This window comes from Lepidochelys kempii, chromosome 2 (assembly GCF_965140285.1).
Source record: "Lepidochelys kempii isolate rLepKem1 chromosome 2, rLepKem1.hap1, whole genome shotgun sequence".
In the NCBI taxonomy this organism is placed as follows: Eukaryota; Metazoa; Chordata; order Testudines; family Cheloniidae; genus Lepidochelys; species Lepidochelys kempii.
Genome location: NC_136381.1, coordinates 79,215,248 through 79,243,008, shown reverse-complemented (window position 1 = coordinate 79,243,008; position 27,761 = coordinate 79,215,248). Strand labels below are relative to the sequence as shown.

Sequence of the window (27,761 nt, the reverse complement as noted above, 5' to 3'; positions counted from 1 at the left end):
CAAAACACCTAAATAAAACAGCCTGGGATGTGGAGACACTAAAGGGATCCATTCTGACCCCATGCACATCCATGCCAAAGTCTCCTGCTCCATGCTTTCAATGTGAGCAGGATTGGGCCATAAAATGAACAGGTTCACGAGGAGCCCATTTAAGAAAATACATAGTCTGTTTCTTAATCCCAGTGATATAGGACAAGCTAAAGATAAAGCTCCGTTACTTAGATTGCAGGCTACACCTTTAGAACTTGTGTCCAAATCCCGCCTACAAACACGGGAAATGTGTAGAGAATGCAATGGGGCTGAAGAACAGAATCCTCAAGCTCCACATGTAGATGTGAGGGGACACACAGGCTATGTCCCATTGACCTGCACCAGAGCAGAGACAGCTGCCACACTATCTAAGAGAAATGGAGATCTCCACTGCTTGATTCTCTCAGCACACAGAGAAGATGTGACATTTCTGCTAAGTTTTGAGTCTCAGGTGCTTTTCAGAATTTGGCCCCTAAAGTATGGATTAAAAATGGGCAGCAAGTAAATGAATTTCTGTGCCTACTACATTCATTTGGTTTGTAAATCAATCGTTAGGTTAGAAATTTACCTAGTTATTATTACCTACCAAATAGAACTTTTTACAAATATCATTATTCCACTGATAAAACCATATGATTTTAAGGAACAATTTGAAGGGCTTTTTCTCACTTGTACGGGGAGTATGGACGCTGACTTCAACATAAGCAAGGTTAGGCATTGGGTGATTTGCCAGGAACTGCAAAGTCCTTCCAACCTATTATATTTATATAACCCAGTATCATAATCATCCAATTATGAAACCGGAAAGTATTCAGAGAGCATGCCAATTGGATTTTTTGGAAAACGTATGTTAAAACTGAAGAGCCATCCATCCATTTGAAATGAGAGTTCTGAAGGTGTTGCCTTAATAGTAACACCACAGCGTATTCCTATTTCATTTTGGCACTTTGCTTCCAAACTTGTAACAAAATTCAGACTTTCTTCTAGCCTACATATAGTTTCTTCGCAGATCATGTGTACTGAATGATGAAAAACTGCACACACTTTTTCACCGTTATTCAACGAAGCTATAGTCTCTTGTATTTTTTTGCTACAATCAGAGCTGCTCAAGTGCAAAAGAAGTCCAAACCAGCCACCAGATCCAAAATTAGCATTTTATTCAGAACGTTGGGGTCAGAGGTGTATCATTTATATTCTGGTACACAATACAGAGGCAAAGCTGTTGTCAGAAGTCTCTCCAGTTCAAAAGCTCCTTTTTCCAACATACTGTATATTTACTAGTACCACCAGTATCAGGCCACCCCGTCTTCTTTTTGGTACAAATTATGTAAAATCGTTTGTGCTAAGAACTTTTCTCCCTCCCCAAACCAAAACATTAAAATAAAAAATAAAATTGAGTACTCTAACTACAGTTCAACAATTGAATCAATGTCACTTGTTTGCAACCTGTTTTGTAAATACTTTACCCATAACGAAAGATATAAACATGCAAAAACCTGAATCCATAGTCCAAATAATACATACACATGTTCTGAAGTTTCTGCACTTCCCAATAGACTATGCCAATAAAACATTATGTACACATACCATTTTTACAGTGAAGTGAAAAAAAAGACAGTACCAGAAATTTTTAAAAAAAGTGTACATGGATTAAGACCAAAATGTGCCTAACATTCTACCATAAGGAAAAAAAAATCAATACTGCTACAAATTGGTGATATGAAAACTCCCTTTATTTGCAACCAGCTGCATAAGTTTTAGAATTTTAGTGAAAAAAAACCCCTAACATCTAAAACTAGAAGTAATGTACATTTTTCAATCTCATGGTCTTCTCCCCCAGATAATAAAATGGCTCCATGAGGTTTTTTTTTAAAATTTCCTTATTTTAATAAAAGCAATGCACTGTAACAAAAGCATGTTGAAGCATACTGTGATTTAATTTACTCCTCCCCACCCCAACATATTTTGTCTCTTTAATGCATCATTTCAGAAATCAGTACCATTAAAGCCTTAAACATAAAACTAATTCCGATCTGTAAAAGGTACAAAAAGGCACATAAAATCCCAGTGCTTCTGTACTGTAAAATTCAAGTGTAACTGAGCTCAATATTGTTTTCCAAACAGCATTGGATTACTGATATTCCCACTGAGCCCAAATTGGTTTGCAGCCTATGCCAAAGCCTTCAGCAAGCACTTGTGCTAGTAGACTACAAAGTGAAAGCCTAGCTTCTGTATGCTTTTGGGGAATATCGGTTGTAATGTTTGTACTTGTCCAAAACCAAAGTTCGCTTTGAAGTTCAGTCATCACCTCCACCATACATATCAGCAAGTTTCTTGAAACGTGGGCCCCAGTCATTTAGGTAGTCGTAGTCCTGCTCACCGCCACTGCTTGAGGAGTTAAGAGAGCTCAAAGACCCAGCAGTGGAGCCACTACCTTCGTAGTCAAAGACTAGGAGGGAGTCATAGGGTGGGGCCGTAGGGTCGTTGTCAGCGGCTTTAAGTCCCTGAAATAAGGAGAAAAGAAGAAAGACAAAATTCTATATGTGACACAGGGAGAAAAAATGTAACAAGAGTATCTCAATTCTGTCACGTCCACGGCAGGCTGAGAAAACCAGATTCTTCCTCTTATCCATTTCCTCAGATTTCAACTAATGAAACAGCATTCATATTTTTGAAACTTCAAAAATATAAATAATGTGTCTTCTGTTCTTATGCTCAAGTTTCCAGCATTAGCCGATTTTGAATTTAACTGAAAATATGGTTACACATCTTTAGAGAACACTATTATTACTGTTATTTCTGTTGCAGTAGCAACTGAATGGGGATTAGGTGCTGTACAAATCAGTATAGACATTCCCTGAGCCAGAGCGCTCACAATCTAAGATATACAATAGGGACCATCACTTGAAGCAGAACTAAGATATGGACAGTTTATGAGAACATGAACAAAACCACAAACCATTGGAGTCAAGGGTATGGAGGGGTAAAGAAAGGAAAGGTTATAGGACAGACAAGTGTGTTTGTATAGATTCGTTACAACAGTGGTATCACATGGTCCCCACCCAACCACTGAAAGACAGCAGGCCTTTGGTTAATCTGCACATGCCACAAGACACTGGTAGCTCCATAAATAAGTAATTGGGAGATATTTAACTTCACTCCTGCTCCCTAGTTTTCAGCACTCAGGTCACCTACCTCTAAGCCCCACCTTGAGGAAGAGAGCATTAATAAATAATGGCCTAGGCTTTATGAGTTTTACAGTGACCACACATGAGTTCTCGTACATCACTTCACAAGTGCAAATAATAAATTTCACAAGAATGTTTTTTTCAATTATTGCTTTCTTGGGATTGTAACCTTTGCTTCAAAGTCTTCAATCTATTAGATAGTCAAAAGACAATCCATAATTTTAAAATTCCACTTCTAAGGCTGAGCACCATAAACTAAAGAAACCCATAATTATCAGTGGATCTCAAAAGTTTGGTGAAGTAATAGTAACAAGACCGGTCTGGCAAATACAACAGCCTGGCCTTGGTTTTTTGGTGGGGCTTATTTCAAGGCAGGGATAACAGATAACTGTTGCCAATCTCATTTTGGAGGGATGAAAATATTTCATTTTCTGAGGACATTTTGAAATAAATACAAAGTCGGGCATGACTTGTGTTTTCTTTTGTGGATGAAGGATTTCAGTTATCAACATCCTGAAGATGATTTAGAAGACCACTTCTATAGCTTGTCCTGAGGAAGTAAGTGACTCGAATTTCACTTTTAGGGGAAGGTCCTAAAGGGTTTGGAGCACATCCCAGGATTTGGCTTTTAATGAGAGACTGTGTTTTGGTGAAACAATTTGATACATTAAAGAACAGATGTTGTGGCCATTCATATCTGCCAGCCAAGGAGAGAGCCAGAATGCTCCATGTCTTTTACAGCAGGGCTTCTCAGCTCATGGGATACATCTTCAAATGAGCTGCAAGCAGAAGCAGATTAACATCTACCCTAGGCCAGAACAAGTGGTGGGCCTTGTGCTAGAACTGTGGCCCAGCCCCTCCCCTTCTGGCTGTGGCCCCGCCTACAGCTCCGCCCCATTCCACCCTTTTCCCCTGCAGCCCTGCCCCTGTTTCGCCCACAGTCCCACCCCATTCTGCACCCACCCCCCCACTGTGGCCCCAAGACCAGAGAAGCTCTGTCCCCCTGCCATGGCCCAGGGGCCTCAGCGGGGAGTGAGAGTGTTAAGTGGCCGCAAAGAAACTTGGGATTTAGAGGGTCATGGCAAGACCATGGGAGACCAAGGCTACATGCCTGACACTTCTCCTCAGGAGCTGGTGGGCAGGGGATCAACAGAGCCACTGCTGAAGAGGAATACAGGCAAGGCACTCCTCCCTTGAAGCAAGGGCAGAGTACGGAATGAAATCTCTCTTTCTCCCTGCTCTCTCTCAGAGACAATTCTTTCCTGGTGCTACCTGCACCATCTTCTTACCCAGGTTTAAGCCTCAAAGCTCAGTCTAGCCTTACAGATTTTAGAAGGTTAAATGAGCATCGTTTGCTAGAGTCTCAGAGACACTGAAAGGAATGGCCATAAAGGCTCAACAAAGAGGGTTGAAGTCTGGAAGAGAATATAAATAGAGTCACCACCTTCAGGGGTTTTCAACCGTGCAGTTTCTTCCACTGGACATGCAATATTTTTTCAAGGCCTCTAGCTGAAGTATCTACTTTGGCAGCCACTGGCAACAGATAAATTGTCAGCCAAAATGCCAGAAGCCTTAGTGAAGAATTTCAGAGGGCGGGCCCTGTCAAGCCTCTGACTCTTAAATTAGCACTTACAAATTTCTCTGAGAACAGCTTCCTGACAAAACAGATTATCTGCAAGATTGAGTATTTCCTCGGAGATTATCCATTTTCAGTAAAATTCATTCAATATGGTTTCACATGGCATGTTGTAGGTCTAATCATGTGATGTACAGCCAATTGCATGGGCACTGATTTTTCTAGAAAACACCCCAGTATCGCTAAATCAGTTAATTAGGCCATATGTCACGTATGCAGAAGAAAAGAAACACCAGTAAAACTATGTGCCTGATTCTCTACTGCCTTGTGTAACCATTCACAAATATGCAAAATGAGTGTACAGTGCTGCCAATGTGATTTAATAGCACGTTATGCCCACTTTGCATGGGTGTACATGACTACACAAGGCAGCAGAGAACCTGGCTCAGGGTATTTAGTTTTTGTATATTTATGATACTAATAACCTCAGCCAAGAACATTTCTAGAATTTAAATAAATGCTTTGGGGTGTACAAAGTCACTGAGCTGGTAATTAGTAGCCAGCACTCTAGTCGAATGATCTAACCAGGATAATTGGTAGCCTTTGTTATATTTCTTTTCTGAGTTTTCCATCCTGATAGCTATAATAAGGACAAATGAGTCCATCATCCTAAATGTCTGTAGCTGGAGTGCAACATCTTATCTGGTCCAACTTCAAAGCTCTAGTCTTTCTTGTTCATTTCTGCTCTTGCAACAGAAACACAATTTTACTTACTGAGCTATATATAGCTGGGTCTACATTGTTGAATGTTCTTCCTTTCAGTCAGTCCCTTAAGCTTGCTCGGGGCTACAGACTCCCATCCTTTTGGATGTAGGTAACGGGGAAGGAAGAGAAGTCCTGCTTCAGCTGAAGAGGTTATGTGGAAAGGATCAGAGCTATTCTGTAAAAGCCATTCACAATGCTGGCCTGGAGCAGAAATTCTGGAGATATTCCTACAGTTTTCACAGTTGATCCACTCTGAGGATGGCCAGCTTGTGAGTCTGACTCTGGGATACTAGCTTAATCGGTATCTGTAAATAACAACAGTTCCCCCATGCAACTGTAGAAGTTCTGCCAGGCACCAGCCATCTACAGCATGAAGCGAGGCTTCCAGACTGAACAATCTCTTATTATTTTCAAGTTGGTATCTGGTACCTGTTCTCAAGGAAACAATTTGCACATTATATACAGCCTCTGGAACAGTGAATTTTTCATTGTCGTTCTATCCTGTAAACTCAATGACACAGCAAGTTTTATTTCATCCACTGCCAGCAATGGATGCTGAACCAGGAAAATCCAAGAGGCAGCATTATGGGGATATCAACATGGTTAAACTTAAGTTGACATTTGCACTGAAAGCAAGGTTAAAAATCCCTCTATTTCATCTTCTAATGCTCCGAATTTAAACACAGTAACTCTTGGGAGGACAAGTGAATTTTCCACAATATATCCTTGGCAAAATATTTACTAAATTTTAGAGGAAATTTAAAATGAGACAATTTTGCTTTCCTGTTGCTGAATAAAATCACCACACTAACCCAATCTGCCATCTACTTCTGTTGTCTGGTGCTATTTCTATGACTAGCTAGCTCTCCATGCCTTCCTCACATGTGTTCATTACCAGAAGGAGTGCCTGTCTAAAGGAGCTGGTAAGGTCATTTGGACTGGGCTTCCCCATTTGAAGAACCACAGGAGGTTTGCCAGATGGATAAGCTGCCTCAGCAGAGGAGATGTAAACTTTACTCAGACAAATTTGGCTGCAACTTCCCCCTTTCTGCACATGCCCCAGCCCCTGTTACTCAGAGGAGGCATGAAGGAGGAAGGGGAATTTGCACCCAGAGTTGACTAAGGAGGTTCAGCAACCTTATGTTTACATAAGCTAAGCACACATAATGCTCTCATTTTATCTATTGTTACCAAATGACAGGAAAGGGTAAACTACAGAATCCTGAACAGGAATGGGAAACATTAGAGAATCAATGTTCTTGTGCTTACATTTTCATAAATGATAGTTCTTTATCGGATCTGAGAGATGTTTGGTGGTGCTGGGATAGGGATTGGGAATAAGGAAGGGAAGCCTGTGGAATAACTGTAACAATCTAAGAGCTGGCTTTTGAAGAGAGAGCACATTGAAGGGCTCCTTCTTGCAAAAAGCTTAACACCATCAACAACAACTTTACTTCAAAGTGAGAGGACGGTCCTCTCATCGGATGGGACCTTTAGTTTGTAATTTACATTTAATTTAATGCAGACTACGTCCTGTGTTGATTAGAAATAGATCTTTAGCCTCAAGCTCGCTACCATAATACAATTTGTTTCAGATTTCTGTTCAGGGACAGGTGACTCTTGAAAATGTACTTTTAGATTGAACAAAGCTATTGCAACGTATGCTTAATTTACACTGGTATGCAAATCCTCAGGTATTCTAAGTGTTAATAATGTTCCACTTTTTAAAAACTCAAAATAGAATGCAGAATGTCTTCAGAGGATTCCTAATAACACATGACTTATCTTACCAACTTGTTTGTACACTGGACTGGAAGCAAAGGAGGTTTTTCCTTAAAATTAGAGACTTATCTATCCACTGAAACAGACAAAGCAAGCAAGTCCCTGTGGTAATTTTTGTTATGCCTGCAAACCATATTATAACTAAGTCACAACTGGAATTCTTTTCTTTTTGGAAAGTGGTTAGCTATTAAGCATAACTGTATAAATATTTTCAAAATGCTTGATTGTTTTAACAGCATTGCATATTTTAACAGTTGTTTTTAACTGCCAGGTCATTAGGATGGTCCAGCATATTCAGTTACATATTCCTCATCAAGTTCCTTGCCTATCACTTGAGTAATTTGGGCCATCTCAAAAAAGATACATTAGAAATGGAAACATACAGAGAAGGGCAACAAAAATGATTAAGGGGGTGGGAAATCTTCCATATGAGGAGAGATTAAAAAGACTAGGACTGCTCAGCTTGGAAAAGAGATGGCTAAGGGGGCAATGATAAAGGTCTATCAAATCATGACCGGTGTGGAGAAAGTGAATAAGGAAGTGTTATTTACTCCTTCTCACAACATAAGAACCAGGGGTCACCCAATGAAATTAATAATTAAAACAAACAAAAGGAAGAGTTTCTTCACACAACGCACAGTCACCCTGTGGAACTTGTTGCCAGAGGATGTTGTGAAGGCCTGAACTATAACAGGGTTCAAAAAAAGAACTAGATAAGTTCATGGAGGATTTGGTCCACTAATGGCTACTAGCCAGGGTGGGCAGGGATACAACCTCATGCTCTTGGTGTCCCTAGCCTCTGACTGCCAGAAGCTGGGAGTGGATGACAGGGGATGGATCACTTGATCATTATTTATTCTGTTCATTCCCTTTGAAGCACCTGGCATTGGCCACTGTCAGAAGACAGGATACTGGGCTAGATGGGCCAGTGGTCTGACCCAGTGTGGCTGGTCTTCTGACTTGCACTACCAGCATTTTTGTAAAATTCTCAGCGCAGACGGTAGAATTAAAAGAAGAGGCTTGTATAGAAATTCGAAGCTCCCGTATGCAAATGCACATGACCAAGTTCCATTCCAGAGACCTTTTTTAGGTGCTGGTAGGGACAAAGGGACTGTGTTGCCAATTCTGGTTTAGAGAGTTTAAGCCCTTTTGCATTCTTTGCTGCTAATTTCCCAACAGCTTTTCACCTGTGACTTGAATGTGCAGAGTATCCATGCTGATGACTGTCTGCTGTCCATGGATGTAGGCACCACTTCCTTGTAGCCACTGAACTGGAGACCTTGCTCTTGAAGCAAATCACATTAAGACCCATAATTTACATAAACTTTGGGTGTACCTGTCCAAAATCTGAACCCAGTCAAATTTGCACAAAGCGAGAATAATTCTCTGAGGCCAATAAGCCACCGGGCTACCATAAATATATTTTCCTCAATAATGACAAGGAATCCTTTTGATCTTTAGATCCACACCTTGTAAAGTTGCTGATCCTGCAACGTCTGTGATTGCTACCACTATCTACATGGCTGGTGATGAGGGCTTCAAAGAACTCCCTACAAGGTGTCTTTTGTCTTAAAGTCTCAGTGATTTTTTGTATATAAGTCTGTGTGAGGCTACTCCTGTTCTAACTTTAGGGTCCTGTTGTACTTCATGTAAATGTATGAGATTTTTATGATTTTATTTAACATTTTAATTTTAACTGGGACTTTCCATTTGGAACCTGCCATGTCCTCCAAGGAGGAAAGTAGGGGAAACATCTAATTTTGTTTCGTGGGAAGATATTTCCCCTTAATTTTGGGATCTTCTTTTTTCATTTTGCCTGTTTTACTGCCTTGCAATTGTAGTATTAAAGCACTAGGGGAAAAACCTGAGTGTATGGCTTTCCAGGTCATCGCCGGATGCAGAGATCTTGCCCTCCTCAGAAGCACTGCCGGGGGGAGAAGGGAACTCTTTTGTTGTAGATTCTCATGTGTGACTGCTGCCCTGCGCAAATGGGTGTGAGGCTGCAATACCCTGACTGGACAAAGAGCTTGCCATGGGGCCCTGGGAACCACCTGAAAAGACATCTTCTTGCTTTCCAAGCTCATTAACATCCATTTGAGTACTTAAGGAAAGACTTATGAGCACTTGAGGCTTTGCTAAATAAAACATTAAGTGTGTTGTGAACAGAAAGAGACTTCCCACTGCTGAAACATAAATTAAAATTGAAATTATAATACAGTTGTTCAGGAGAAGCCAAACCTCCAACTTTTTCAACAGGCAAAACCTGAGGCAGATGGTCATGAGGGGCACGGCTTAGTCTGAAGAGCCCCTGCAACAACACTGGACTGACCCCAGCTTCCACAAGGAAGAGGTGTAGCTCATTGTTTATGGCTGACGGGGGATGCCATGTGCTATAATGATGCACTGCAGTGAGGATTGCAAAAGAAAGGTGCTGAAAACTTGAGTCTAAATGGTTTAAAAAAAGCCTTTCAGCATCAGAAAAGTAACTGAAATAAAGACTTCTTAAAAATAAAATGATGTGTTTCTGAAATTTATTACATATTCAAGGATCAGTCTACCAACCCTTACGTATGTAGCAGTCAACGGTACCACTTACATCTGTAGAAGTTTACTCATGTGAGTAAGGGTTTGCTGGAACAGCTCCCTATATTGCAAAGTAAAAATAAAAGCATAACAGTGAAGCATAATTGTAACTGGGTAGCTGGCCCCTTAAATGGAATTGGGCCCAGCTCTCCTGTTCCAATCCAGGTGCGCCCTAGTTTGGTGTAATGTCCCTAGAAATTAGAAATGAGAGACACTCCAAAGGCAAGGGAGAGTTTAGAATGCTGAGTCCTTAGAGAGAAAGAGAGAATCCAGAGTTCTGAGAGGAGAAAGAGCTCAGAGCTTCAGGGAGGGGAAGCCCCTAATACAGGGACCAGTGGAGCTGTTGAAAGCGGAAGGCAGGAAGGCTGCCAGGGGGTCACCTACAAATGTCCCCAGGCCAGAGAGCCAGAGATAGCAACAGAGGGAGGTGCCTGCTGGCTCTTTCAGCAAGAGAGCTGAAGTCAGAGGGCCAGAGAGGGTCGAGTCTGGGGATCGACGGAGGGGTCAGCTCGCTGGTATTTCTGGGCAAGTACTGGAACCCTACCCAGGAAGGAAACAAGGTAGAGAAGCACCCCACTAGTGGGGTTGGTGTGAGGAGTGGTGAGAGACACCAGAAAGTATCTGAAAGTCTAAGCGAGGCAAGAGACGCTGAAGCTGTACTTTAGAGCTGGAGTGAGGTGGATGCCGGAGCTGTACTTAGTCTGTTGATGGACTGTTGGGCCTTGAAAGACTTGATGTTTGGATTGTGCTGGGGAATTCTGGATTATGGTTCTTCATATATTGGACTTCTGAAATAAATTAACCTTGGAGAAGAGCTATTTATACGCGAAGAGCTTGTGTGAAGTTACTGGGGACTCCATCATGTGAGAGGCAAATAAGGAAGGCAGTCCAGTCATGCTGTGGCCTGCTGCAGAAGGGCACCCACCCAGGGCCACCACATGACTTTATGAAGGAGGGTACAGGCAGGCAATCCATCCCTGGGCAGAAATCACCAGAAGAGGGAATTCAAGGCAGGCAACCACTTGCACAGCCAATCTGAGGCCACGAGGAGAAGGTGCCTTGAAGGTAGTCTCCTGCCTTGATTTCCCTTTTCCATGGCTCAGCATGTCCACATTCACAATAAATCATGACTGGATAGTATAACATCATTGTACAGCACGCAGAAACTATGTCACAAGAACAGCTGGATAAATAATATGTAAGAAATACTTAAAATGGAGCTAGACCATCTCTAGCCCTTGTTTGGCTGTGCAAGGAAGTTAGAACCATCCCCAGAGAGGGGATGGAAACAAGGGACCCATGATGAATGTCACCTTTTCCCCCTCTTGATTCCATACTGTCCAAAAGCAGATTGTGATCTTCTCAGATATTTATTATTTGAAATGTTAGCTGTGTGACTGGCCACCTTGTCACATGGTTGGTTTCTGCCCTGATTCGAAGAATGCTACTCTCAGAATCAGATTTCTAATGCAGATTTTGAATGCTCATCGAAAGTAAATACTAATATTCTCTCAATGGTTACTTAGAAATGGAGGTCTCTGTGTTCATTCCTGGGAGTAATCTTGTTGCATCCAACAAATATTCTAGCAAGCACAAAAGAGGTATGAACATCCCAACAGGGATTTTGTTAAAAAATTCAAATATTCACAAGAGTATTTCTGTAAAATTTTCCTAGCTCCATTCACCAGTCACCTTAAATTGTTTATTCAGGTAACAAAGACTTGAGAAAATCAGAGAATATAAATGACAAGCTATTCTTTAATATTTCTTCTGCCCAAAGTAATAAGCATAAAGAACACACTGAAATGTCTCACATTTTAAGTTTCACAAAACAAATGACTTAAATATACCCGAACATTTGGACAACGATAACAATAATTTAAAAAAAATGTTTGTAGGCAAATATTTTTTTCATAACTGAAAATATCTTTTAAAGTAAATTCTTAATCTTCATTCACTGTCAATTATCTTTTTGTTACTTTGCAAGAATCAAAAAGGCACAGAGCCTCTTAAAAACTCTCAGACGAGGAAAGTACTTAAAGCACTTATATAACATTTAATTTAGCTGCCCTACTCACTAATCTTGTTTGCTGGAACTCTTTTGGTCTTTTTCAAGGCATTGAATTTCCACTATTATCTGGATTCAAAGGGTAATATGTGAGGAAAATCAAAATGAACTTCTTCCATTATTAAATTAATCTGCATTAATAAATGATTTTAGGCTAAATTATAATTTTGTTAGTCTGTTTATTACTCGGAACCCATGGTATAATCCCTCTTGGAGATATTGTGGTTAAGGCTGATAACACAGTATGAATGCAATTAATACAAATGTACAAAAGTTAATTGACATATCTTCCCTTTCTATTTGAATGAGTTAATTAAATTTATCTGCACTTAAAAAGGCCATATTTATTTCTATCTTCCAAGGTCATTTTAATTGTATAAGCAAGTTTTAAAAAGTTATTATGTTCCAAATATAACAGCTATTCATGCAGAGTGCAATTAGCAACATATAAAAGCCTATCGGATCCTACAAGGAAACTATTTTTTCTCCTTTACCTCGTTAATGAAGTCCCCGATATCCCCAGGATGAGGAGCAGCTGATCTGACTGGGTACTGAGGTTCTGCATGGATTGGTCTTTCATCGAGCCGTCTGATCCCCACAGGTTTGATGGCATCTGGTTCTATGGTATCGGGTTGCTGAAGCTGACTTAAATCATAGTCCTGAAAAGAAGGAAACAAAGAAAATGGGTCCAGAGATTTTCAACAATTTTTATAGGAAAATAAAATAAAAAGCACATATTCAGCAAAAGACATACCTTGCAAATCATAACATTTATTGAGAATGATTCTGTAGCTATCCTAATGGAAATCGGCCATTTACATTCATGAATAATGAAGAAAACCATCATTTCTTTTATACCCCGTGTCTACCTTCGCAATACCATATCAAATGTCTATATGTCATCAGCTTTGTAGTGCATCTCATCAATTTTCCATTGAGAAACAAAGATTTGGAGTAGCTCTATTAAGCGACTGAACAATTTGCCTAGTAAATGCTGATTTACAGCATGTAGCACAGATGCCAGATCTGACCTGTATTTTTCAAACCAAATAAATGCCAGACGCCCTCATTCTGAGACATACGCAAGTGCAGAGTGCTGCAGTTTTATAATACCTTCCAAGACTGAGTTTAAGACTGCTTGCTGATTTCATGTGGCTTCCATAACAGGAAAGCTAAAGGGGGAAAATGTCATGAAAAGTACAAAACTTCTCAGATTTGGCCTTAATTCTAAGCACTTTCTGGAGATTACTCTTGGAATCCGATCATTAAGTACTTGATTCTGCAGATTCAGAATTCTGGCTGATTGATGACACGAGCATAGCATGAATTCCATGTCAACGGAAGAAAAAAAAATCTTGCATTAGTTAAATATCTATAGATTTAAAATATAAATCCCCATCCTGGGCTGCATCTGAATAGTGCCCAGCAGGTGGATGCCCGGCCAGGCCCTGGTATATAAGTAGCATAACCTTAAGGCTGCTCTACATTATGCCAGCTGGCCACTGCCCCACGGGTCATTCCAGCAGCCAGGGGTCACCCAGCCATTCACGCCCACATTTTCCGAGACATGCCCCGTCATAAATATAAAGGGAAGGGTAATCACCTTTCTGTATACAGTGCTATAAAATCCCTCCTGGCCAGAGGCAACATCCTGTTACCTGTAAAGGGTTAAGAAGCTCAGCTAACCTGGCTGGCACCTGACACAAAGGACCAATAAGGGAATGAGATACTTTCAAATCTTGGGTGGGGAAAGGCTTTTGTTTGTGCTCTTTGTTTCCGTGGTTGTTTTCTCTTGGGACTGAGAGAGGCCAGACAGAAATCCATCTTCTCCAACCCATCCTAATCCAAGTCTCAATATTGCAACCAGTATAGGTAAGCCAGGCAAGGCGGATTAGTTTATCTTTTGTTTTATGTGAATTTTCCCTGTGTTAAGAGGGAGGTTTATTCCTGTTTTCTGTAACTTTAAGGTTTTGCCCAGAAGGGGATCCTCTGTGTTTTGAATCTGAATACCCTTTCCATCCTGATTTTAACCTTCTTTCCTTCCTTCCTTTCTTTCTTTCTTTCTTTCTTTCTTTCTTTCTTTCATAAAATCTTTCTTTTAAGAACCTGACTGATTTTTTCATTGTTCCAAGATCCAGGGGTTTGGGTCTTTGATGATTCTGTAACCAATTGGTTAGGATATTATACTCAAGCCTCCCCAGGAAAGGGAGTGTGTAAGGCATGGGGTGATATTTTGTGGGGAAGATGTCTCCAAGTGGTCTCTTTCCCTGTTCTTATTTTAAAACGCTTGGTGGTGGCAGCATACTGTTCAAAGACAAGGCAAAGTTTGTAACTTGGGGAAGTTTTAACCTAAGCTGGTAAGAATAAGCTTAGGGGGTCTTTCATGCGGGTCCCCACATGTGTACCCTAGAGTTCAGAGTGGGGAAGGAACCCTGACACCCCCTATGCTGGGACTTGGGTTGTGGGGAGTGTAGGAGCTGATGTGGTGGTCCTCTGCCATCAGAGAGTGTCCCCTGTATAGACGAACTCCTCATGGAGTTGGATCCATTGACTTTCTGGATGCTTTGCACACTGAAGTGGGGATCAGGATCTGGCCCATGAATATTTAGACCAGGACTATGCCATGTCTGGCTATCATCTCAATTAAATATAAAGATTGTTTTTTAAAATTATGGTCCTGAAGGTAGTTTCAGAGGAAGATGTAAGGAGTTAAACAATACCAACTGAATTTATTGGAAATGTTGAAAATCCCATAATATCATTTAACATTACTTTTCCACATAGAGTTGGCCTAGTAAAGATTATTATTTAGAATTGGAGCTCTCTGTCTGTAGTGGGTCTCATGAAAGGCACTTCAGAAAATGTGACATAGGGTGTTTTTGAAAATGTTACTTTGTAATAAAAGGGGTCATGCAGATGGGTGGGTGAACAGGTTTGCTGATAGCAGTAAAATTTGGGAGAATTGTAACAAATTGTCATTTGCACTCTCCATCCCAAAATTTGTTACTGTTCCTCAGCTTTGGGATTGAGACTTTTTGATGGCCATAAATATGTAGATAAAAAGGTGGAATAGCATTGATGAGCTCTGGGAATGGAATTGCATACATTTAAAATTTATTGCCTGTTTTTGAATTAGCTGATAAACTCTTCCTCTTTAAAGTGCTCAATACACAAAACAGAATAATAAAGCAGTCTCTACTAAACAGTATGTGAGGTCAATACAATGTAAGAACTGATGAAAGGTGTACAAAAGGAAGAAAGAGCTCTTCATCCTTTCCCTCTATTAAGTAAAATAATCCAAAATAGTTTAGCGACATGTCATATCAGAAAATTCAAGGAAAGACAAAGCAGAATTTTGATTTAAATTTTTAGAAATTATGAAAACAGACTCTAAATATACTTCCCACACCCTCATGAAAGACAAATGTGGAAAACATCAACAGAGAGGAATGAAAAACAATTTCTTGATTTTTGTACTCAGCATTTCATGAGGACGCACTCGAGGAAATATGGTTAATAACCAATTTAATACAACTGTGAGGCCCATTCAATTTTTATAATGATGTTAAAAAAAGGCATTTTTGAACAACAATCATACAGCAAGAACAAACAAGTCAGGCACAATAATTTAAATATGGTAGCACTCTTTTTTGGTAAGTTTGTAAATATTCCTGGTCTCTACAGATATGGAGGTTACCTTCTATTGCAAGTGAGTTCTACTAATGCCAAGTTTGTTTTTACACAGCCACCTAGACCTGTTGGTTCTCAGAGCTCAGTCTATGATACTCCCCTGCCTTGTTTTCCAGCTATTGAAACTGTCTCACAGGAATGTCATTATCAGGGACGGCATTCACCAAGGTATGTATTGTGCCTATTATCAGCATATATTCTCTGATACCATTAAAACGTCATTAAAATATTTATCAGAGAGCCATGGGTAGGATCCTGACCACTCCACCAAAATAATTCTAAATTGGCCCAAAGATTGAGAAAAGAGATGGGCCTTATTATACTTTGACATGGAGTTCTGGAAACCAGACGACAGATGTGAATTCCGGAGTGGAGAACTTTCTGTCTAAAACCAATTCTACTTTTTGAATGAGGGGAAATGGTAGACGTCAGTATACTTTTGGAATCACAGGTAAAAACAGTGAGTCAGTGCTTTTTACCCAGCCACCTGGGTGTCTTTCTCTATGTTGTGCCATGAATCTCTATGACACCCTCTGGGGTTAACTGTTTTAGCACACGCTGTTTAGGACTATCCTTGAAAACTGCTCCTGAGCTTCATGTAGCGCAGAAAATGATGGCCTATCTATTTAGTAGTGCAATCAGTGTTTAGCACATACCCCATGTGCTGCATGTATTGCACTGGCTTCCTTTTTGCATTCATGGAGTTGATATTAATCTAGAAAGCCCTATATAGTTTGGGTCCTGACTATTTAAGACATTTCCTCTTTCCCTCTTTAAACATGCAGCCAAATCACTGTTTGGCCCTTGTTTACGAATATGATGAACAAGGCTGGAAATCTATCAGCGAAGACAGCAGGCAATGCCTGCCAAATCTTTCAGGGTATCTCTTCACAGCCCAGGTTGACGGCCTCAGGCCTGAACGGCTTGCACTAGTGCTCTAAGAGTATATCTATAAACAGCACTTTGAAGTTGCGGCTTTGGCTGGAGCTCAGGCTCTGATGCCTCTTGAGGGGGGCAGGTTTCAGAGCCTGAGTCTAATCAACACACTATCTACTCAGCTGTTCTTAGAGTTCTAGCATGAGCCCTGCAAGCCTGAGTCTGCTGACCTAGGCTGAGAGATTTGCTGCCATGGGCTGTGTAGACATATCCTCAGAGGCTCCCTTTACTTACCAGTATCATCATCTTCTTCTGTCTAGCTCAATCTCCAGCAGCTCTCAAATTTTAGTCCCTCCCAGGGAATTTCACATCAGGTAGATCAAATTAACCATACTTTGTGACTAGATGTAAGAAAAGACAGCTAACTTTTTCCATAACTGGTGTTCTTTGAGATGTGTTGCTCATGTCCGTGCCATGTTAGGTGTGTGCTCGCCACGTGCACTGGTGCTGGAAGTTTTTCTCTCAGTAGTATCCGTAGGGGACTAGCTCTGGCGCCCCCTGGAGTGGTGCCCGCATGGCGCGGTATAAGGGGTACCACCGGTTCCCCCATCCCTCAGTTCCTTCTTGCCGGAACTCCAGCAGTGGGAAAGGAGGGCAGGTCATGGAATGGACATAAGCAACACATCTTGAAGAACAGTAACGGAAAAAGGTAACTGCCTTTTCTTCTTCAAGTGCTTGCTCATGTCCATTCCGTATTAGATGACTCCCAAGCAGTACCAATGGAGGCGAGTAGGATTTCACAGAAAGGTATAAAAAACGGGGAAGATGGATCCGGGGAATAGCCTGCTGCAGTGGGGGGCAACCTGCGGCCTGCACGCAGCCCATCAGGATAATCTGCTGGTGGGCCGTGAGACAGTGTTTACATTGACCGTCCGCAGGCAAGGCCACCCGCACCTCCCAGTGGCTGGTTTGCCGTTCCTAGCCAATGGGAGCTGTGGTAAGTGGCAACCAGCAAGTCCTTGCAGCCTGTGCTGCTTTCTGCAGCTCACATTGGCTGGGAATGGTGAACAATGGCCACTGGGAGCTGCAGGCGGCCGTGCCTATGGACGGTCAATGTAAACACTGTTCATGGCCCGCCAGTGGATTACCCTGATGGGCCGTATGCAGTCCACAAGTTTCCGACCACTGGTCTGGTAGGTTGCCTTCGGGCACACCCTCAAAATGATCGTTTGGCCCCCTGCTTGTTTCGGGTTGAGCCCGACTGAGCAGAGAGTGGAGGAGTGTGGCTCGGACGGCGTTTGTAGCCTTTGGCTTTCTTATGAGGCAGGTCCTGCCAAGACTGGCTCTCTTGTCCCTGAGGCTGCTGCGGCTTGAACCGCTTACACGTCTGACCTGGGACATAAAGCCCCAGAGTTTTCAGGGTGGTAAGGGAGTCCTTCAAACCATGCAGCTTGCTGTCTGTTCTGCAAACAGGGTCTGGCCATTGAAGGGAAGGTCCTTCATTGACTGCTGAGCTTCACTGGATAAGCCTGAGAGGAGCAGGCAGAAAGTGTGCCGCATGGAGAGGGCGGAGCCCATGGAGTGGGTGGCAGAGTCCGCTGCATCAGATGCTGCCTGGAAGGCCACCCTGGCCATGCCTTCACCGAGGATCACTCAGAATTCCTTCCAGGATCCTTCAGGAAGGGAACCCTTGAACTTGGCCATGGTCTGCCACATGTTAAAGTCACAGCAGCCCAGGAGGGCCTGGTGGTTGGCCACAATCAATTGCAGGCTGGAAGATGAATAAACTTTGCATCCAAAAAGATTCAGCCTCCTTGAGTCTTTGTTTTTGGAGGTAGCACATGCCCTGTCCCCAGGCTGAGTCCCGTTCAGAACTCACAAAGACTCTAAACTACAATTAAGGGTAACTATTTTAACTACTAACTATATACAACTAAATAACAGGTTATTTAAGTTCACAAGAACAGAGAACAGGTAACACTAGCCAAAGCAGCAGACATTCCAGCACCGTCACTGGTGGCAAGAAGGAACTGAGGGTGGGGGGAGCCGGCGGCACCCCTTATATCGCACCATGCGGGCGCCACTCCAGAGGGCGCCAGAGCTGGTCCCCTACGGATACTGCTGAAAGAAAAACTTCCAGCACAGGTGCATGTGGCGAGCACACACACCTAATATGGAATGAACATGAGCAAGCACTTGAAGAAGAACCAGCAGGACTAGAACCTGGGATGTTCTAGGCCACTGATACTTCTGCATCGTCATTGGAAGCTTGGGCTGGGTTTCCGCTGGAGGACCCTATGAAGCTAGGCTCTTCAGGAAGTACCGCTCTGCATGGCCTGATTGGCGGCCTCTGACAGCCCACTAGTTGGCTTATGCTGCTCTATAAACTGGGAAGCCATCATGGGGAGCTGTCTGAGCTGTTTGCTTTTGCTCCAGACCTTTCTTTGCTCTGGCTTCTGACCCTAGTTTGTCCCTAACTCTGCTATTTGCATGTTGTCTATAACTTGGGGCCTGATGCTGACTTCCAGGTATCCTGACCTAACTTGACCCTGACACCGCTACTCATCTCCTGACTGCAATTTAGTAGCTGACCGGTGCACACAAGCCACCCACAGCCCAGCCCTGACACTAGGCAGCTCTTGCACTAGATCAGATACAAAAAGCTATATCTCCTTCCCAGCAATCTCCCAGGACAGCCTCACTGCAGTACCTCTTTGGAAGAATCTGTGCCAATATCGTGCCAACCAAATTATCAAACCAGATCTCCATAATAAAATCCTAAATGATTACATTATACTACCAACTTGAAAAAAAATGACATTTTACTAGGAAATATTTTGCCTATTATTGCTGCTAAATACTGAAATAAATTAGCTAAATATATGATTTCTCACTATTTTTCAGTTTGTTCTTTTAGTGCATTTGGTGGCACTTTGTATATTGTCACTGTCTTGTAGATACATGAGACAGGAAGCTCAGGTTATCTTTGGTATTGTTTCTCAGCCTTGCTGAAAAGTTCCTTGTAAACATCAGCACTGAAGCAGAAAAATCTTACTTTTTTCCCCTCTCATTTTTTAAAGAAAGGTATAAAGAAAAAAAAATCTGGATGTATTATTGAAAGGGTGTGCTAGCAGAAACTTGAGATTTCTGAATTAGGCTATTTAAAAAAAAAATAAAGCTGACAATATCCCTTTAAATCATGGATGGTGGTGACTTTGCAATGGAGAGCTCTGAGGGGAGATTTGGGTCACTGTTAGATCCTGCTTTGCATTCCTGAACCCTGACACCAGCTGAGACAGATCTTAAATGTCAACCAACTGGCCAAGCCCCAGAAATTAACTGCTTCTTAAGTAGGAGGTGCGTAAAAGGGTCCAAACCCCAAAGTTGATTCCTTTCTGGATCTCTAACTCCACAGCACCTGGAAGCACATACCAAATTTCTCAATGACCAGAATAAGATAAAAATGCCATTTTACAATCCCCAGAAATCACTCATCCAAGAGTATACCCCAGTCCAAACAGAGAGGTTCCTCCCCTATCCCCTTGATATGTGCCTAAACAACTTCCTCCTGACACTACAGGGCAGTTGTCACCCACCAGTCCTCACTCCTAAATTGAAAACCTCTCCCCTTTCATGGTGTAGGATAGCTGTAATCCAGTCTCAACCTTCCTTCCAAAGACCTAGGTCAGTGAGAATCAAAACCTGATTGCAGGAAACTGGGGAAGGCCCCCTGGATATGTTCACTTGCCTCCAAAAGAGTAAGTAAACATACGAATAAAAAAAGCTTCAACTTGGCCCACAGCAACAAAACACGCTCCCTCAGCAGTTCAGTTACAGGAAGACAGAAGTCTTCTCAGCGGCCTAAGAGAGGGCTGTCACTATAATTTCTCCCTGGCTAATGTCCTCATTACAAATACCACTGAGAGACAGAAGACTGGGCTGGGGGCACATCCAACTGAAGGCACTTTCCCCTCATGGCAATGAAGGGAAGAGAAAGGAGGAACTCACTACTAAGCAGGTGAAACTTCCCTTCTTATAACAGCACTGGGGGATGAGGTCTTGATCACGAATTGAGGGCAGGAAAGGTGATTATAAAAAGCAACCGCCCCTCTCACCATTGGATTTCTGAAGAATCCCAGCAGGAGATGAGAAGACAGACCAGGAATAGTGGTGCTCAGTGGCCACTACACAGAAGCTTTGAGCCCCTCCAATTTATTTTACTTGGACAGCGGGCAGACCTTTTTCTGGAATAGATACGTCTAATGTACGTGCTGCATTTCAGAACGGCTGTATGGTCCCAGAAGCCCATGTATATTTAAGCTTAATAGGTCCTTAAATCAGGGAAGTATGGTAAACTAAATGAAAGACAGACATATAAATACTCATTTGATGGTTACTAGAGTCTGGAATGCTATCATTATGAAGGGACAAAGTATATACAATGCACATATAGCGCCTCTGTCTCACAACTGTCTGACAAGTTATCGTATCTCTGACTGGTAACTGAATGAAAAATGTTTGAAAGTGGTTCAGTTTAACAAATGGCACTGTCTGCAGTGAATACTATCAAGAACAATCTCTTATGTAGTTTCAAGGACCAACAACTGACCCTCTAATAAGCATGTGACACCGCTGCAAGTGGGAAAAAAAACTAATTATGCCAAGGAATATATAACTCGAAACTGGGTTTCAGTAAGTGCATCAGGAATACAATACAAAGTACTTTTATGCAACATCCTTCATACTAAGCATCTCAAAATGATTTACAGATAGGAGAAATTTTACCATTAATAAAAAACCCCAAAACAGATGTATTTGAAGGGAATCCAATTACAATGTATCAGTTCTCCTGAGTAAAACTGAAAGATTGGACTGCAGCCATGCATATTTAAATTATAGGGATAGGCACACATTATATAGGTTATAGTATTAAGCAAAGTATAAGGTTATATTCCCAGGTATTCAGGTGCATCCCAAATTTAATGTGTGAAAACTGACACAGTTGCATTGATTGGGGCAAAGCAAGTATTTGATACAGCTGTGCAATCCAAATTGGAACAAAACAAAATAATAGGAAATATTTTGATATGCTCAGTACTTGAAAGCTGTTAAGAGTTTGGAAGACTGTAGCTCTGAAATTGGCCAAATTATGCTTTATTCTGTCTACATATCTTGGAGTGAAAGAGGGGAACAAGTCAAGCAGTTGTGGGGAGGTTGTCTAATTCAGTAGGATGGAGACATTGCCCTCTCTTCCCCCAGCACACCAGCATATACCTACAGGGGAATGTCTTGGAGAGTGCAGGCTACATCTTTGCAACAAGTGTAGCAAGAGGCACTGTGCTGGGACCCCTGGAAGTATTCTCATAGTCAGACCAAACGTCCATCTAGCCCAATATCCTGTCTTCCAACAGTGGCCAAAACCAGGGGCTCCAGAGATAATGAACCAAACAGCTAATCATCAGCGATCCATCCTCTGTTGTCCATTCCCAGCTTCTGGTAAACAGGGGCTAGGGACACCACTAACATGCCACAGTCAACATGCATCCTTCCACACTACTCCAGAGAAGAAGGTGCGTCTCGTGCCACGAAGTTCCACCATGAATACATCTATAATTTAATTTAATCTAATTAGAGAAATGCACAGCAAAACACTGGCACCTTTCAAGATTAAGTTTCCTCAAAGAGGATTTTTATATACCATGTTTTTTCTTAAGGTAGAAGCAATGTCATGGCTTTGAAAGCAACCAAAGGTAATTTTAAAAAATGCTAAAAGGCAATGCCAGCTGTGTTTGATTGTGGCTCGAAACATCTAAAAATGGGTAGGTAAACCTGACAGACTATTACTAGCGTCTTCAGACTGGGTAGTGTTCCCTTCTGTCTGAATTGCAGGTTTTTGCAGACTGCCGATGAACAGGGCAGCTACGACCTACTCTTCCTGTTCTGGACCAGCTGCTCTGGTTATATTTGAATGTTAAGGTATTTACTTAAATCATTATCAAGAGTTTAACAGATTTTTCTTGTGAATCAGTGAATTATACTGTGTGTAATTAGAGAACTGGATCTGGTCTACATGAGTATGTATCATAACTGCACAAGCCAGATTCTCAATCAAGTGAACGAGCTAGCGACCTCTGTAAAATACAAAACACAGTGCACAAGTAGGGCCAATTTTTCAAGATAATGCTCAGATCCATGAATAAACTCATAAGAGTTCAAATATGACTGTCCACAATTCCTGTGACTGTGTGTGTAAACTGCATGACTGCATACACAAATGTCTAGTTGGCCACCTAGCTAGATATTTTCATATACAATTACCCAAGCTGCATGCACAGCCCAAGTAACTGTGTGTGGAATCACAGCTGCCTTTTATTTTAAATGTAGGACTTTTAGGAATCATACCCAGGCACTCCATATTGCAATTTGACTTGACCAATCTCTAAGGCTCAGACCCATTCACTAGAAGAACAATCAATTTCAGCAGAATTTCTCTGCTGTTGTACCCACTTAGCTTAAGTTACCTCTTAAACACCCCCAAACCCTAACCTGGAAGGGAGTTTACACTGAAAATATTGGTCCCGATACTACAAGGTGTACTTTGCAGGCTGAATCCGACAGTGGCTCAAGTCAACAGGCTTCAGGAAGTGCAGTGATCTACATAGGTGGTGCAGTTTTGCAGGAGTGTTGCTATTTATGAAAAGCCATAGCTTCACCAATAGTTGACGCCTTTTTTTATTTTCCATTCACTTTTCTGTTACTTTCTGCTGCCTTGGTTTTTCCCATTTGTTTTTATTATCAGTCTATCTGGAGCACGACAACTTTATAATTTCCTAAGATAACCAAAGATCCAGCTAGCTTTTTTTATTAATAAAAAGTGAAAGTTAAACCCAAGCTACAGATAAAGCTCTATACAAGGCCCCAGATTCTAGACAGGATAAAATATATTGCAACGATTTTTGTAATGGAATTAAGAAAACATTACCTTTTCTATAATTAGGGAACGGTTCACAAAGGAATGAAAATAATTCCTGCACATGAGCATTGTATGTAATCATTCAGAAAAAAAAGTCAAAATTTTTAATATGCAAATTTGATCCCAGTAGGAATTTCCTTTTAATGATAATAATGGAGATGCCTACTGGCTTATAGCAGTTAGTTTATCATTATCATTAAGAACTCGATATAAAATGAATGACAATCTTATCTAACACAAAACAAAGGATAAATGAGGAGGGAAAATGATCTGGTAAGCCCTTTTATGTCACTTGTCTGATAGGAAGGTAAAAATAAAACATGATAGTAGGAGTTTACACTTTGATCGGTAAATAAGCAGTATCTTCATATATACAAGAAAAATACCAGTAGGGTCCACAGCACAAAACTGATCAGCTGTTAAGATCTAGGTAACTAGGAAGAGATTACTTAAAATTTCCTTAAGTGCATTTTCTTTTGGTATTTTAAAGAGCAGAGTAGAAAGAGTCAAAGGCTGACTGGATAAACTCAGAAGGCTACTCAAATATCAAGCATATTTCACGACTTAAGTGCTAGAACAAGTCTGTTCTTCTAATTATCAGGAATTATAAATAAGCTTAATCATTCTGTAACATGACAAATACTTTATGTGCAATTTAGAAATTAGATCCATTCCTGCACAAGTCCATTCTGTTTTTATTTTTAATGTTCTGATTATCACCTCTAAAATAAATACTACTAAGTATAGTAATGCTAGTGAATGATTTCTCTCTCTCTCTCTCTCTCATACACAAAATAATTCTTATAATCAAAATGATGACACACATCTGAGCTGTAGGCTTTCTAGATAGTTTTTGAATAAGAGTGTCTCCTGTAGAGAACTAAGATCTTAAGGGAAAATATACTCAGAAAAATCTTAACATTGACTTAGAAACTCTTGGAATGAAGAGGGTTGTAGGCAAGACAAAAATATAAGTCTAAAACAATAGGTCCAAATCCTGCAACACATATGATGAGTAGCACTTACTCACCTGAGCAGTCCTACTGACTTCAACGGGACCAACTGCATAAATGCTATTCAACAGGAGTAAGGATTGCACAATTGGTCCCAGAGTTAACAGGGGATTTGAGTATCAACTTAACTTACTAAAGAAAAATTGTTATATAACCTAATACAATGAGAAAAGAAGGGAATGGTTCAATGTTATTTGGTCAACATTTACTTTGATATCCAAGTCAAACACCCCAGTGGCTTCATGTAAACCACATCAGTATCCTGATTTATATTTTAAAATGAATTACTATATATATCAACTGTGTTGCACCATGTGCTAGGTGCATTAACACTGAGTCAGTATAAGGTTTGGATATTTAGAGCTGACTGTAGTGGTTACAAATTGAGTGCACATCATTCCAAGGGAGAGCATCATAGTGCCAGTCATTTGTCTATTACACCTATCACATTTACTAACTATGGCAACCTCAAAGTCATGTAATCTGTTGATAATCAGTGCTGTGATGGGCGACTACAGAACTTGTCTAAAGCCTAAACTAGATATGCAAATGTCAGGCGATAAGTATGGGATAATATTCAGATTGCAACGATTTTCTTTCCCTATAAAAATGTTGGGCTAGATCCTCAGCTTTTGAAGTCAACAGAACTATGCCAATTTACACCAGCTGACAATCTCGCTTGTTGTCTTGTACTCCATTGACCGTATTAACAAACACTGGAAAATAAACAACTCCATCCCCTCCCCCCCACACCCTGCGAGTCAACAGCTGTCTTCAGTACTTAGGGGACTCTTTCTACCCATCTTAAATGGAACATCACCTCTTTATGCCGGGAAGTCTCTCTTGCTAATCTAAATTTATTTGCCTATGATATAGTGGTGATATTGTCTGACATCAGAAGGATGTATCTGTTGATGTGAGGCCATGGTAACCTTCACACTCATCTCTAGCCTTCTGCTTACCACAGGATAAATCAGCGCTGAAGGGATAGAAATCATGCCCCTCGCCAGTGCTGGGACACAGGGAAGAAGTGCAATACAAGCAGAGTTTGTAATACAGGCTATGGCTGCCTCTCTTTTAAAAACCAGAATGATGAAATATTGCCACAGAACCATCACTATTATGTACAAAATCTAAAACTGAAAATAACATGATGCTGCCCTCAATGCTAATCTGAAAGAGATTACTATTAACTAGAGAAAGAACCAATGTTTGGTTTGTATTCAAATACTGCCAGTCACATCCCATCCCATCAAATACCATTCTAAAAATCTCAAACATCAAATAGCATAAGGTATTCATTCACGTGACTTGTGAATGAGAGCAGTAACTGGATACAACATCCAAAGGCAGCCAGTCATGCCATTGGTTATTGAAAACTCCATTTTGATTCCTTGTAGGAAGACCATAAGAGAGAAGATGACATACGTCTTTCATGAATTTTGCAATAGCAGCTCAGGAAAAAAAAAAAGACTGCATGACTGGTAAGAAAAGAACATCTCACAGTAATTCAATTTCAGATTGTACTACAACAACTATTTAATGAATTAATTGACATTTCTATGGCACTGCTCACCATATCTGAGCACTAAGACGAACCACATGTAATTCAAGGGCCCCAAGATACGCGAGGGAAAAATAACAAAATGTCACACACATTATTAACTAGCTGTTCAAAAAAGTATACAGCTTAAACAATTTTTAAATGACTGGGACGAAAAAATAAATAAAGTGTTAAAAAGCCATTGGTTGGGGAAATATCTGTTGCTGTTAAAATATGCAGTGCTTTCATTGAGCTGTGACAGAAGCTTTGAACATGGCACCTTATTCTGCTGTGGAAGACAAGGTTTTGTTTGATTCCTCAGTGTTCTGGAGTCATATTATTGCTTTCCACCTAAGTTTTTTGCTCAGTCAATCCTGACATTTTTAGCCTAATGTTAATATTGATAAAAAGCATTCTCTCCGTCCTTCATTGCTCGCTTGTGGATGTGGGGTAACAATACAATTTTTCCTTGGTTTAATTTCACACTGGATTGACCTTGATCGTACTAAAAGGGCTGCAGTTTTCTCTAGGAGGCCTTATTTTGAAAAGAGACTAGAACTGCAATTTCAATTGCTATTCTGAAAGTGCTGGAAATATAGACGCTACCAGAAGAAATCTCTCATATGTCATTTATGGCAAAGGCACATACATAAGAAAGGGCTAATGGCTAACGTCTATTGTTTAGAATGTTGTATAGGTAAGTCTACATCTGCAATACCTTGCTATGCCCAGTGCCTGTGGCAGATATGACTGCTACTTGCAGGGAACTTGTTAGGCCATTTCAAACATGCATTTCAGATATCTAAATTTTGCATTATACTGTACAAAAAGAGAACTATGAATGCCTATTACCCAGTTAAACTCAGATGGAACTCTAGTTTTTACATGGTAAAATGTCTTATTGGATCCCTTCCTTTCCCCGCTCCCCTGAAAAATAACACCTCAGTAGTTGAGTGTACATTTTGGTTAAGAATCTAACACTACTCAATGGAACTTTGCAGTGACAGGGCTTTGTGTACTGAGCCCCATGAGGTACTAATTAGAACACTGGTTCTCAACAATAACCCCAAGGTTTATCTTCAGGAGGTGTCCATGGAGTCATGGCCAAAAGTCCTCAATTTTATAAAAATACCCCTCAGCCTTCTTGTTTGCAGCTGTGCACCTTGACTCAGTGGGAGACAAGGATATTCTCCCTCTCTTCCCAGCTGTTATCATTTGCAGCTCCTTCTTCTACCACGTGTTCAGTACTCAGCACCGGTAAGAAAGCTCCATTTATGGAGGGTATGCAGTTTTTGTTCACGGTGGCTGCCTGCAGTACGTGATCTCACACTGCTTGGCTGACTCTACCCCATCGTTAAAAACAGCACATTCACCAGAGATATGTCTACCTGTCCCAGCATTCTGGTATTCCAATGATGGTGCTTCCAAAGGTGGAGGAGAGGATGGATGCATATAGTGCCAACTTGTAAACATATCATAGGGCAGCATTCTCCTTTGGGCATGGAACACCCATCATCCTCTTCCTTGATACTCAATTGAAATGTAAAGGGTTTCTAATCTGCTGTTCCAGCATTGGCCAATCTCTGATTAGCTAGTATTTACAAAGGACCTTTCATCCACAAGAACCTCAAAGAGTTTTACTGATTATAAAATATTGGAAGCATTCATTTACCA

The 27,761-nt window shown here is 41.1% G+C and overlaps 1 protein-coding gene across 1 annotated transcript in view; it reads right to left on the bottom strand.

Annotated features, from left to right (window-relative positions):
* Positions 1–1,170: 1,170 nt before the first annotated feature.
* Positions 1,171–27,761, bottom strand: part of CDH2 (cadherin 2) — a 175,048-nt gene continuing 148,457 nt past the window's right edge. The window contains exons 15-16 of the mRNA XM_073331333.2: positions 12,487–12,651; positions 1,171–2,534 (exon numbers count right to left, since the gene is read on the bottom strand). Coding sequence (XP_073187434.1) covers positions 2,328–2,534; positions 12,487–12,651 — 372 coding nt within the window. The 3' untranslated portion in view covers positions 1,171–2,327. The remainder of the gene's footprint in view (positions 2,535–12,486; positions 12,652–27,761) is intronic.